This window comes from Cricetulus griseus (assembly GCF_003668045.3).
Source record: "Cricetulus griseus strain 17A/GY chromosome 1 unlocalized genomic scaffold, alternate assembly CriGri-PICRH-1.0 chr1_1, whole genome shotgun sequence".
NCBI classification, from domain to species: Eukaryota; Metazoa; Chordata; class Mammalia; order Rodentia; family Cricetidae; genus Cricetulus; species Cricetulus griseus.
The window spans coordinates 256,659,671-256,674,319 of NW_023276807.1; the positions used below are offsets into that span (position 1 = coordinate 256,659,671).

The following is a 14,649-nucleotide window of genomic DNA, read 5'->3' on the forward strand; positions in this document are numbered from 1 at the left end:
ACAACCCAGTCTTCAGACAAGAAAAAACTCCTTTGGTGTTTTCAGATTCAACAACAGTCCATAGACACTGAGTTAAAATATACCACTTATTAAAGGAAATCTTGTGCCAGACAGTATGTTCTGAAGTATTAGCACAGGTTAGGATTCTGAGAATCAAAGTACACATGTATGAATGCTTTGCTGATACTTAACTGTATCTTAAGAACATTCACTAAGGTGCTAGAATAGACTCTTGGGGGCAAAATGAAAAATACACATCAAGGGAAAACTTGTACAATACAATAACTCATTTCTTTGTAACTCATCAAATATTCTGTAAATATCTGTAAGAAATACTCTGCCTTCAGTTGAGTAAAGGACAGATGGGAATTTAAAGCAGAGCAAAATTACATAATTATTTTAGGACTAGAAAAGTTTTCCATTTCAAAGATGAGGAAAAAACCATGCTTGAATATTCCATTTTAAAATTCTAACCAAATGAATAGCCTTCCTCTTATCAAAATAAACTATCTTCTTTTGGGAGAAGCTGGGCACAAATAAGGATACAGTCATTCTGCATCATTTTCTTCAGTTATGAGGTGTTCTCTAATAGGGCTGGGCTCTTACCCCATTCAACACATAGCACTTTACAATTCTGCGGCTAGCTGGGTTACTGTAAGCGAGAATAGATTAAAGCCTAGTTAAAGCCTAGCAAAGATTAGACAACAGGTTCAACGACACTGTAAGGTTGTGTAGCACCAATGACTGTTTCCTAAGACACTTGAGGGGACTGAATCACTTTAAAGTATTATCTTGTAAACAAGACCAAAAATATTTAATTGATCTGTATTTTGAGCATAAATATTTATAAATTCTATTAAAAAAAACAACAAATATAGCATGACTAGAGCGACCAATAGTGTAAAATCTAAGTATATTGAAAAATATAAAGATATATAAAAGGCTTCCATAATGCAGTCATGCAGAGAGGTAAACTGCTCCATTCAATTACACAAAAATGATCCCGTATAGTTATGTACACATAGCTCCACCACAAGTTTATTCAAGAAAACATTTGAAAGGAGAAATCTCTAGTAACCAATGGATAAGGACTTAAATGTAACTGACCAACTGATTCTCCCAACAATTTTCAAAGAAATGCACTGATCTTAAGGAGACATTCAACTTGACTTCTGATTCCTAGGGCATATCCCATTTTGCTTTGCTTTGTTTTATTCAACAGAAAAAGAAAAAAAATGGAATGGCAAAATAAATTTGAGGTGACAATATGTAGCACTCACCAATTAACCCATCAAAAGAGTTACTGGCAGGTATGGCCTCTTCGGACCATGTTCTTTGGCTCTAACTTAAGCAGCTACAACACTACCACTGTAAAGACATGTTTGAAAATAAAAAATATCAACTATTCTGGTATGAATTCCTCATGGCTGACAATTTGTTTAAAAAACAACAACAACAAAAAAGTGTATGTGGGAGGGATAATCGTAATGTCTTGTAGGCTCCTAGGTAATAATTACTTAAAACATATGTTTTTCCTTTAACCATGCATGTATAAATCAATGTGGATCAAGACAGATAATTTATAACATGACTATTGAGTTTGTTACATTTTATTATTCATGAAGACAATCACAATGCATACTTAAGAGGGAAAAAGTGTTTGTAGGATGTTAGCTTTGTATAAGAAAGTATGACTGAGTAGAACTTTTGAAAAGAAAAAAAGCAGAAGCAGGATGATTTGGATTTTTCTAGGTAAGAGTGGCTATAATATTAGATTTCTCAAATACCTCTAAGAATCTATTAATGAATACTCAACTTAGTGAAAAAAATAATTCTGGCGTGCTATAAAAGGGATTCTGGCTAATCTTTAGAATGAGAATTTTAATTGTCCACTTTCTAAGTTTAAGCTATACTGCTTACTATTAGTACACACACTTTTAAAGTGGCTGAAAACTAGTCTTTAAACATAACACGGAACACTATTTCCCCTTGCTTGTAAGATTGTCTTTGATGTCTTGATTACAAGTGATGAAAATTGTGTAAATTAGACAAATTTAGTAGATGTTCAATTTTAGAACCCATAGATCATCATTTATTACTTGAAAAGAAAATTATTTTCCTTGTTTTTGAAGAGTTAAGAACAACAACGAAAGTTCACTGGATGAAGTGGCCCTAACAATTACATCAATTAATACACTCACAAGAACAGACAAATTAATTACAATATGTAAAAAGTACTTTATAGTCTTGAAAATTATTTTTACTGGTTATCCTAATTCAATAAATACATCCTAAAATAAGAAAAATTAGCCAAACTTATTTTTAACTTTTTAATTCATTTTCTTCATTCTAAACTGTTTAATTAATTAATGCTCTCATGGCTTTATATAGACTCCTCAGACACAATTCTCAGTTTGGCTGAGATGTAATATATCTCATTAGGAAAGTAAAAGGCCTTGTTCCTTCTTAAGGTATTTTACACATTAAATTGCTATAAAATAAGGAAAGAAAACATGTTGTTATTAATAAGGTCAGAAAGATGATACACTTGATACACCTGTGGCTGAAATGTACTCATACAGAACTGTAAAGATAAAATGGTCACCATAGAACATGTAAACATCTATTCATATTAGAAAAGGGCAAACCAAATAACAGGATGATGGTATTAACAGTCGCCTCCAACACGACAGACAGGACAGGGCTTGCTCATGTAGTCACAAAGCTAAATTCAGGCAGTGATGTTCTCTCTCTGCTGGAAAAAGAGAACACTTATTAAAACATAAATAACAGAAGAACCCAAAAATTGAATTTCAGTATGAACTAATTCTAACTCATTCAAAGATTTTAAAAAGCCTATTTGAGAAGAATCAAAATGAAACTGACAGATAAATTGTATCTAAGATTACCTTTAGACTAAAGTGATTTTTTAACAAAACCTCTCTGCATCCTGCTTTCCAAAAACGTTAGGTAGGTATCAAGATCACAGCACTACAAACTACAAAATAGCTGTCATGTGGGGAGGAGGGGTAAGAAACCATACTAAATGGTGGCATTTTATACAGAGCTGTGAGTAAGCAAAGAAATTTTTAAAAATCATGTAAAAGTCTCAAGTCATTGTAAATAAACCAAAAGCAAAAACATTTTTTGTTTGTTTGTTTGCTTTTCGAGATGGGGTTTCTCTGTGTAGACAGGCTGGCCTCCAACTCAGAGATCCACCTGCCTCTGCCTCCTCCTGAGTGCTGGGATTAAAGGCGAACACCACCACCACCTGGCTAGCAAAATGAAGTTTCCCAAAATAATTAATTAGAAGGATTCCTTATTTCTTTAAACTCCATACAATGATCATTTCTTTCTTTAATCATCCTATATGACACAAAATTCTAAACCAAGCACCAAGTGCAACAACAAAAATTTTAAAAAGAACACATAATGACACAGTGCCTGGCATATGAAGAAAACTTTAGATGGGTAAGATGACTGGATGAAATAAAGAAATAGAAGGGACATTTAGAAAAGATCAAATATAAAAGGTTGATAGAAAAAAATAAAATTTAAAAATATTTTCACTTAACTAATGAACACAGAATTCTAGCAAACTATGTCAAGTTAGATATTTATTTTACTAAGCATATATGCTCTCATTAGAAAATACTGATAATGGCAATCATGGCCAGCAATTTTTTTTTCTTTCCTAGGAGAAACTGGGTAGCTATTTAAAAGATTGCAATTCTGTGTGCTAAGACACAAAAAAATAATACCACTCTTTTCTACAGTATCGCATGCAAGTTCTTTAGTCCAAGGAATTGACAAAAATTGAGTTCCTCACATCTAAGAGAAGGGTGTTTCCTTTTGGCTTTTATTCTAGTGGTTTAAAAACCTGTTATTAAGTGTCCATTTTTTAGTTTACAGAATTTTAGAAGAAAGATGTCTTGGGAGAAAAATCCAGAGTGAGTAATCCATACTTGAGGACAACCTTGTTTTGAAGGCTTACTGGCTGTTTAAGGGGATAGGACTACAGATAGCTTTATAAATGCTAGAACTATTTTTCTATCATCAGTCTATATTCATTGTAGGGGTGGGGGGAGAAAATATATCTTGATAAGATCTGTATAGTACTCTGAGACAGCCCCAGCAGACCAAATAAGTAAACGTTTGATTTCTTTTTGAGCCATGATACACACTGGTTAGTGTTCCAAGTAAAACTGGAATACAGCCCCTCTTCCCACTCCCAAAAAACAGTTCTGGAACAAGACACCTTCTTCAATGAGGCTTAGCCATCCTTGCTACAAGTAGTCAGCTAAAACAGTGAAGTCTTATCTTCATAGTAAACTGCTGGTTTGTTACATTTGACCATATTACAATAAAACAGAACCTATGGAATAGTCTTCCATTTCTTGCAGAGTGTTTTCATTAAGTGTTTGGGCATCAGTTACTTATTTGTTTAAAGAAAGTTACAATTATCCAATAACATTTAAAACATTGTTTAGAGATTAAAGATATGCAAAGTGACAACCATCCCTTGAAGTAATCCTAATCAATCTTTTAAAAAGAAATAGATAATTTTCCCTGCAGTTGCCTACCTTGCCTTTAATCTTTTTCCCCACTCTCAATTCTACCTGCACAACCAGATAGATAACCAGTTGCGTACAACAAAGCACCAAAGTTATGAAGAGCTGTAGAATTAAAAGGTTTCTACTTTCAGGTGACATACTGTAGCAGGAAAAATGGAAACGGAAAAGATATAAATCCGGATTTATTGGAAAATGGTATAATAGGTAAATACTTTTATTTTTAAACCAAGTTGAGAAACAAAGACAAAGTTATAAATGGGAATGGGAAGAACTTGTAAATGCAGAAGTTTACTTGCACTTTTTAGGCTAAATGTACCTTGGCAAATGCAAGTGTTTGGAAACAAATACAAAACTTTAATAAGGTATCATGTAAATTATTATAATCAAAGCTAAATTGTTTCCACTGATGAGAAAAAGAAAAAACTGGCTTACAGATGTAAAATTGTTTTGGAATCAAATACTAATGTATCATCAGGGACAGTAGAGAAATAAAAGAGACATTAGAGACCATCCAGTCCAACCCTTTCATTTTATACATAAGAACAAACTCTGGGTAAGGCAAAAGACCTGTCCACAGAGTTAGCTACAATGGGGGGGGGGGAGGAGATTAATCTCTTAATCCTTGTCTGCTTCTCTAAACTAGGTCACCTAGGAAACAAAAGAAATTTAGTGAGATGGTCCAAACTGGAGGTTCTCGGCATTTCTAACAAGGCACTCTAATAAAAAACTCAAAGATAAATTGACCTCTAGAAATAACTACAGTATTTAATATTACACAATCTAGATGCCTTAACTAGGGAAATGACAGGACTGATTATACCTGTCTACCTCCATCACCACTCGTAACCCGGATGATGAGACACATAACCCTACATAATAAAATGGCCCCAGTGACTGAGGAAACTATCCAGAAAGATTTTTAGAAAATTGATAAGAATTAACAAGGGAGGTTAATTGTCAACCTCATTACTCTAAATTTAAATATGCATCCATTCATTATTTCATCCAACAAACATCTACATGCTCACATGAGCCAGGTTTTAATATAAGCACTAGAGATAAAAAGATGAATAAGACATGGTCCCCTTCCTAGAGGAGCTTGCAATCAATCTAGCGGGGAAGACAAACATAGAAACCAGATAAATTATATTACAACATTAAATATTAGAACAGAGATATGAACAAAGTGCTTTTTAAAAGGGTAAGCATATGACCTGTCTAATGACCAAGAAGTCCACTAATACTGTGCAGTATATTTTGAGATTAAAGACTGTCATTGTTACTATGAGCACAATCTCATGGTTGATCAGAAAAAAAGGAAGGAGACATCAGCAGAGTCGTGTAATTTTTTTTCGTTTTTTTGCAAAGTTGGTACAATGCCTGTATCTAGTACTTCCATTTACTCACTATGACTTTAGGTAATCCACTCCATTTCTAGCAGCTTGTTTTCTTATAAGGAAAATGAGAACTACCATCTACTTAGAAGAGGTATTTTCAGTTTCAAATGAAAAATATAAATGTGGATATAGACTACTAATATTTATATACCCAATAGCGATGCATCACTACATAACACTTATAATTAAAGCCAGAATAAATCCTATAAAAGTACAACTGAGATCTAATGAATACTAGGGATACACAATCCTCATGCCAGGGGACCATACTGAGTCACAGTTGGTCTTCTGATTCATTCAAAGCACCGCGCTTTAAAATATTTTCAATTCTTAAGGATTAGGCAATTTCAGACTAGGGAAGTTGAGTTATTTATGAGCTTAACTGAACAGAGCAGGTAATTTCAGTTACATTTCTAGGAAAATTTACAATAAAATTTGAAACTATATTCAAATCATAAAGCCAAAAGTAGAATGGAGATTTAACTGGCCTTGGAAAGATTTACTTTCTTTATAATACCTGTTTGGTGTAAAGAGAAGAAACGTGAGCCTCTGCCAATTTGGCATCTTTCACGACTACTAAAAAGAAAAGAAAACAAACTTACCTAATGAATCAGAATAGCACATAGTAAACACACAAGAGACTACATAAAAATATATCACAGTCCAAGTAAAATTTAGAGTCATTACTTTAGCAAGTGGAATCTGAGTTTGAAATTTTATATACAAATGTGTACTAACTCCAAGTCAAACATTCCTATAAAATAGTACTGCCATAAAAACATACAAGGATAACCCCAATGGTAAGGGGGAAAAGATAGAAAATCACCATCCGAGCTATACTATGGCAGGAGACTGAAACTGCTGGGATTAGGTTTTGGTTTTATGTTGGCCCCAAAATGGAAGAAAGTAGTTTTGTTAAAATGTGTTTAAAACAACAAACAAACAAACAAATCACTATAATCTTGAGAAGCAGAAATATTTGAAATGAATATAAAGATTTTAAAAGGATGAACAGAGTAATCTCCTACCCTTATTCTACAAAGAATATATTTATTTTCCTGGTTTAGTTAAGTTTCAATAATTATATTCACGTGCCAGAGAATTCCACTTTTAAAAAATCACAATTATTGTTGCAAATGTGAGAGATTTTTATAGAAGTAGTAAATGCACACTTAAAATATCAGACTGGAACACTTACCAAACAGTGTTTTCCTAAAGTAGTATCTATAGTACATTTCTTTATTCATACATCTTCAAATGGTCAAGTTTTCTTTCATACATCCAAAATGTAATATGAAGTTGTCTTATTCACCAAATGTTAGCGCTACTTGAAGTCTGGTTCCAAACTAATCAGCCTGCTTTTAAATTTTAAGACATCTGTTGAAAATTTATATGATCAAACCAAACTGAAGTGGTATAAATTTTAAACATTGGATTGTACATCATTATAAAGGTACCAATAACCATTATTATTTAGAGATTATAGCTCCTTTTGATAGTTAGGGAAAGGAAGATCACCATCTGGAATGGTCTGTTTCGTTTCTCTTTTTTTTTTTTTCTTTTCTTTTTTTCTTTTTTTTCTTTTTTTTTGTTTTTCTTTTTTTTTTTAAATCAAGGAACATTGTCATGGATTTTTTTTCATTGCTTTTTTTTCTTTTCTTTTTTCTTTTAAGAGACCATTCCACTTTATTTTTAGCATCCAGATGCATAAGGACTCATATGTAAAGCAGTCATACACCATTATCATTAACACCCATGTGATAAAATACATACACAAATCCAACAAATGGCTAATACATAGTAAAGCCTAAGCATACTACTATGTAATATTATGAATACATAACTTGGAGACTTTAGTTAGAGCACTATGTCATCTATTCATTTTTGAAAACATTCATTAAGATTTTAAATGCAAATTCATTCCTTATTTGGAGTAAAACAAAATCTTCTATGTTATAACAAGTAATGGGTCATAAGTATTCAAATCTATTCATTAATTTACAAATAACCCAAAGAATTCTGTAATGTTCAATAGAAGTATGTAATAAAAACATTGCATATGTTCTATTGTGATGTCTTTAGCAATTGTTTACTGAAATAAAATGCAAACATCAATCTTTCAAAATACAAGATCAGAAGGTAGTTTTCTTCTCTTTTATCTATTTGTGAAATCCATCTTCATCATATTTTACCAAAAATTGTTTTTTTACAAGTATGTAAAAGTACATTAGGTAACACTAATGGACACAGGTAGAGTTCTAGCATATGCAGATCAATCATCAGTCAAATCATCTTCTCCAAGAACGAGATTCAGTGTCCTCTTCTTCTTCGTCATCATCTTGAAGTAATGAGTCATCCACCAAAGACTCTTCCTGAAACTTTAGGTTAAGATGTATTTAGGAATTTACCCAAAAAAAAAACAAAAAAACAAAAAAACAAAAAAAAACAAAAAAAAAAGAAAGAAAAGAAAAAAAAGTAACACTTTTAAACACTTTCTCAAGAGTTGAACACAAACGGTCATTTCTATAGCTAAAACATTTAAGAAAACAAAGTAATGCAGTCCTTAGCCACTCAATCTCTCTACAGTCTGTTTACTGCTCACATGAAGTAAGCAATAAATACCAAATCCAGATTTTCTACATGCCACTTACCCTACTCTAACAAAGCATGCCGTCTGTTGTACTACAAATTACTGCTCAGTGCTTCTTTAAAAAAGGAATACATCAATTTTCCCTGATTCACCCTAACTCTCAGCACTCAAACCAACCAATGGTTTATAAAAATTCTACCACAATTTTAAATTTTTTGCTATATGTAAATTTTCTTTTTCTTAGAAAAAAAAAAAAAACACCTCTTTCTTTTCCCATTCCCTTCATAAAAGCTTCTCAGACTGCTTTCCCAACTTTTCAAAATACCTAATACCAGGAGCTCTCCTGCTTTTCTCCCCATTCAATTCAAACTCATGGAAGGACAAAGGTATAATCTAAAATATAAAATGACAAATCATGTACATGAGTTTCAGATACACATTTATTCTTGCAATTGACTATGGATATGAATAACAGACTTGAATGCTCTTCAAACGAAATGAAGCACCATTATGGAACTCTAACAAATGCAAAGCAGAATCTGTTCATTTCTTTACCTTACCTTTATTTTTTAACTTCTTCAAATTTTTCCTATAACTTTCTTCATGATTAAGCAAAACAGAATTGCTTACTTTAAATCTTTTTGTCAAGGGCTTTTTTAAATTCGCTGTCCTACCTACCTTATCTTTTAGCCCACGAAACAGCTGCTGTTACCTGAGAAAAAGGCAAGCTTACCCTGCAGCCAGAACTCTGCCGACAATGCCTTTCTCAGCTACACTCCCAACTCTAGCACAGTTTTGTCACTCAGGGCTCAGCTCTATTGGCAATGGACCTTTAAGATTGTTCTGGACAGACACAACATTCTTTCCTGAAGGTTCCCACAGCATGTTGTTCAAATCTTCATTCGGCACGTCACTATGCTTGTTATCATAATTAGTTTCCTGTTTCTGCCACCACCCTCTTTTCCAGATTATAAGCTCCTTGATGATAGGGACCGTGTCTTATTCATTTTTGTGCCTATCACAAAATCTACCACATAGCAGGTAGTCACTCTAATGTACTAAAGCAGTATGAATTTAAAAAGAAAGCTGAAATATTGATATAGCAAATTGAATAAAATAAATAGCCTAAAACTTAACATATTAATACAAGATTTCCTGTGGATAAAAACCTAATGAATAATTATTATCTTATAGAGGAATTGAAAATTGATATATCACATATTCTTTGGGGGTTATCAATCCACAAGTCTCATTAATCCATTAAATATAAAGTTGTCTGCATTTGTCTGATCTCCCCTGGCTAGAATATGGCTTAGGAATAAAAACATTATGTTAAAAATCACAGCCATAAAAGTCACCTTTTATAAATGAATTATGAATGATGGGAAAACAAGTGAAATAAAAAAAAAAAAACATACTTCCTCTTCATCAGGTTCTACTTCTTCAGTTTCCACAGCTGAAATATTAGATATTGGTTTATTCCATGCCAGTTTTAAATCCTGCCCTTTGAAACGAGCTCCATGAATTGCAGCCTAAAACAATTAAGAATATGGGAGTGAAGAACATTAATAATTTCGGGAGAAAAATTAAATTTTTTAATACCCAAAATTTAAGAGAAAAACTCAAAGACAGCTGCTTGTTCATTTGCTGCTTGGTCACTTATTTCTCAACTTATTTAGAAATACTATTTATTTTACATTTATTTACTTCTTAAAATCATACTAGTGATGTAAAGTATTTTTAAAGTAAACAACAATTTCTTATAATCAAGTACTGTTTCACTCTTAGCCAAAAGGTGTAGAAAACAGTACTTTTGCCAGTTTACAGTACAACGATAACTACTATTTACACAATCCCAATACACATCAACATTTTGGCTCTAGTTTCTGAATCAATGTCTATTTTAAGATCAACAGACTACATGAATTTTACTTCATTTTAATTGTTCATTTACAGCTGATATACGTACATATATAGTTACACATATATAGTAACTACAAACTAGAAACCTTTAACAAAAATAAATTTGCATATAAAGTATCAGATTATTTTCAAATTAATGATCAAAACCACTGTAAAATGATACATAACATGAACTGTTAAACACCTTAACTACAGGGCAAGGTCACAGCTATGAACTTACTATAGAAAAGCACAACATTTCCTAGAAAACATTTTGTAACTGATGGTGATGACAGCCAAACTCAATAAAATGTTCAGGTCTAAGTTCCTGCTACAGTCAGTAGCTGGTACTGAAACGCCACATTTAAAGCAACAAGAATGAACGCAAATCGAGGTTAGCAACATTTTAAAGTAAAAAGCTCACAAAAGATCTGTAGCACAGATTCAAAGTACAGAATATGAAGTGTAGAAACAATTATGTATTCAACGACATCTGAACTTATGTTGATGTGTATTAATGCCCTGCACAAATTTAAATATATACATATGCATAATTTTAGTTCAGAAAGAAATGAAAATTGAAGCTGAAATCATTACATAAAGTAAATCAGAGTACTATTAGGAATAACATATGCCACATGCAAAACACCCATAAAACTTTTTCTATTTAGCCAAAAAAAAAAAAAAACCAAAGCCGGGCGTTGGTGGCGCACGCCTTTAATCCCTGCACTCAGGAGGCAGAGGCAGGCGGATCTCTGTGAGTTCGAGACCAGCCTGGTCTACAAGAGCTAGTTCCAGGACAGCCTCCAAAGCCACAGAGAAACCCTGTTTCGAAAAACCAAAAAAAAAAAAGAACAAAACTATGATCAGCAATATGTACAGTAAATGTTGGGTGTGGAGTCAAAAAAGAAAAAAAGAAGTCTTTGCTGTGTAACCCTACCTAGCCTTGAACTCAGAATCCTGCTTCAGCATCCTACTCAGGAACTATATAGTGTATAACACTACACCTTGCAAAAATAGGTTACTGACAAATATTTCTAACAAGCCAATTGTACACAATTTCTATATTCAACACGCATTTTCAATTTCTTAAGGTGAACTTTTAATATAGTTTTAACTTTTTCAAAACTGAATAGAGGGTCCAGTGGTCTCCAAAACATCACTATTACCATTGCTCTTGGTTACTGGATGCTTTCTAAAACTAGGTTCTTAATTTTTAATGAATTTTGTTCATTAGAAATTTTTAACAATTCAGGCTATATAAACCTTGGAAACAACTTTGAATTTTTTGTTCCCTAAAGATGACAATTTAATTCAAGAAACCTAAGCTTTTCTTACAAGAAACATTAAGTTCTTCAATTATTTCATTGTAGTAAAATCTATTTATAACAAGCCTTTAAGAAATTAGTATGTATTTCAGCTAAATTAAAACAAACAATTCTTCCTGTAATTCACCCATTCTATCTATATCTACCTATCATCTGTCGCTGTCTGTCTATACCAATCTATGTCATCTATCTCCATCTATCATCTATCTGTATATCTATCTATCTATCTATCTATCTATCTATCATATCTATCATATCTATCTATCTATCTATCTATCTATCTTGGTTTTTATGATAGAGTTTCTGTTTGTTTACCTGTTTGTTGTTTTCAAGACAAGGCTTCTTTGTGTAGCCCTGGCTGTCCTGGAACTTGTTCTATAGACCAGGCTGACATCAAACTCAGATCTGCCTGCCTCTGCCTCCCTGGTGCTGAAACTAAAGGAGTGGACAACCACACCCAGACTCATTTTATATTTTTAAAAATACAAAATTTAAGCCACATCGTATAAAAAATTATTACTCATAATTATCATTATCGTCAGACTAAGAGATAGCCACCACTATATAGACAATATGGGACAAGAACAGTGCTAGTGGAAGTCAGAAGAGGACACAGGATCCCTGGCAGCTGGAGTTACAGGCGTTGTGAGCTGTCGATATGAGTGCTGGAAACTGAACTCCGGTCCTCTGCAAGAGCAGTATTCACTTTTAACCACCAAGTCACCTCTCCAGTCCCTCTGCAACTTTTTAAACAGTGCAGGCCTGTCTGCAATTTTCTAACAGAACAGAAATTTATCTTAACTATGGGAACATATTTTTGCCAGATAATCTGATTTTTCATATTTTTAGAAAGTCATAATTCTTTCATTTTAAAAAAAAGTTTATAACTTATCAGCCTTTTCCTTGGTAAATATCATGCCATGACTTAAAAAGCCTTCACTGCATTAAGGTATCATTTTAAAAACCATTTTTAAGTATCTGCTTATTATTTGTACATGCATGTGTGTGTGCGCGCGTACGTGCACACACACATATGTATACAGAACAGCTGTTCTGTATGTACACAGATATCCATACATCCATATGTGTACATACAGAGCAGCAGGTGACACAGAGTGTCTTTCTTAGTCACTTTCCACCTTATTTTTTTTGAGACAAGATCTCCTATTAAACCTAACGCTCATCGATCTGGCTAGAATGGCTGGCTTGCTAGCAATTCCCAGGTTCAAGCTGTGTCTACTATTTACCTCCTCAATGATGGGGCTACAGACTCTCAATTGCCACGGCTAGCTTTTCGGGGTGCTAGAGACCAGAAGCTAGATCATGTTTCACACAGCAAGCACTTTACTGATTGAACCATCTCCACAGGTACTTTGGCTTTATATTTATTATCCCCCCTCTCCTTCCCTCCCTCCCCCTCCCCCTTGTGTGTGGTTATAATCAGCTACATGGGTGCTTTGAGTCAACTTGGGTCATCTGAAGAGCAGAAGGCACTTTTAACTGCTGATACATCATCCCAACCCTGATTTAGGTTTCTTAAGGCACTGTCCTGGTTTTAAGTCAGGCTGTTCTCAGATTTCCCATAGACTTAGCTAACAAATACTTTTGTTGTTGTCTTTCAGTTTGAATTTGAATTCTAAAACTTTAGAAAAGGAGATACAGCGTCTTTTTTTTGGGGGGGGGGGTTTCTCCCCATCAGTTACCCAAATACCATTTACTGAGCCTTTGAAATCTATAGATATACTTTGCTCTACTTTCTACATTTATTCTAATTTATAATGAATTAAATACCATTCCTCACTAATTTATACAATAGTTGTCATTAAATAATGTTATTCTGACTTGTGGCCAAATGCAGCATCACATGACCTTTTAACAGGTGTTAATTAACAATATACTATGAGCTTTCCTACTGTTTTCCTACAGTATATTAAGTAAGAATAGCAAGAGTTCTGTAAGAATGTCATGGAAATTTTACATTTAAGGAGGAACTTCATAGACATTTTTAAAATGTTAAAAAGTATCACACAAGTATTTTTACATGATACTTAGGTAGTGTAGGAATGTGAATGGAAGTAGGACTAAATATAAAAATGCACAAAACAAAAGGAGTAGGAAATAACCCATTTCAGTAGAAACACAGTTACAACGCCACTGCTTTCAAAATCTTCCACATTACCAAAGTTCATCTAGAAAAGTTGGTTTTTGTTTGGTTTGGTTCACCAAATATATATATATATATATATATATGTATAGTTTAACCAAAGGACTCAATTTTCTAATTATGCTTTTTAAAAGATGTATTATTAATATGGGAGGGAAATTCTTCAATTAAAATCGATTTTAATTTTTAAAATTATGGACAGCTCAGTTTATACAGCGACTGCTTATCATATAACCACGGCCTAGGGTTTGGTCTCCAGCACTGCACAAGACAGACACGGTGCTACACTGCTGTAAACCTAGAACTCGGGAGATGGAGGAGGGCCAGAGGCTGAAGATCATCCTTGGCTATACAGTGAGTTCAACACCAGCTTGGAATACATGAAATTGTCTTAAACATACAGAAAAATAAAAACAAATTTACAAAAGTAAAAAAGGTCAATCAAGCCAAAACATTAACTACAACTTAAGTATTTTGGTTGCACTTTTACTTTTCAAATCATGTCAAATTTTACTGCGGAATCCTTGCTAATTCCGTATCTTGGTGATACTATTTTTATAGTAGTTTCACCTTGATGTATTATTGGACATAGAAAACTAAAATGTTCACTGACTCATAGAGAAAAATGGGCCAGAAAATAAGAAATTAGCAAAAGCTAACAACTTTCTTTTCTCAAAAAGGCCTATCCTTTATC

The 14,649-nt window shown here is 33.2% G+C and overlaps 1 protein-coding gene across 20 annotated transcripts in view; it reads right to left on the minus strand.

The window, feature by feature from the left end:
• Positions 1 to 1,588: 1,588 nt before the first annotated feature.
• Rbm26 (RNA binding motif protein 26) overlaps positions 1,589 to 14,649 on the minus strand; it is a 73,360-nt gene continuing 60,299 nt past the window's right edge. For 10 of the 20 annotated variants that reach the window (XM_027393974.2, XM_027393975.2, XM_035453428.1 and 7 more), the window contains 4 exons: positions 9,980 to 10,093; positions 7,170 to 8,349; positions 6,489 to 6,547; positions 1,589 to 2,755 (listed from right to left, as the gene is read on the minus strand). In XM_027393974.2, coding sequence (XP_027249775.1) covers positions 8,260 to 8,349; positions 9,980 to 10,093 — 204 coding nt within the window. In that variant the 3' untranslated portion in view covers positions 1,589 to 2,755; positions 6,489 to 6,547; positions 7,170 to 8,259. The remainder of the gene's footprint in view (positions 2,756 to 6,488; positions 6,548 to 7,169; positions 8,350 to 9,979; positions 10,094 to 14,649) is intronic. The other 10 variants (XM_035453430.1, XM_027393970.2, XM_035453429.1 and 7 more) reach the window with 8 other exon arrangements.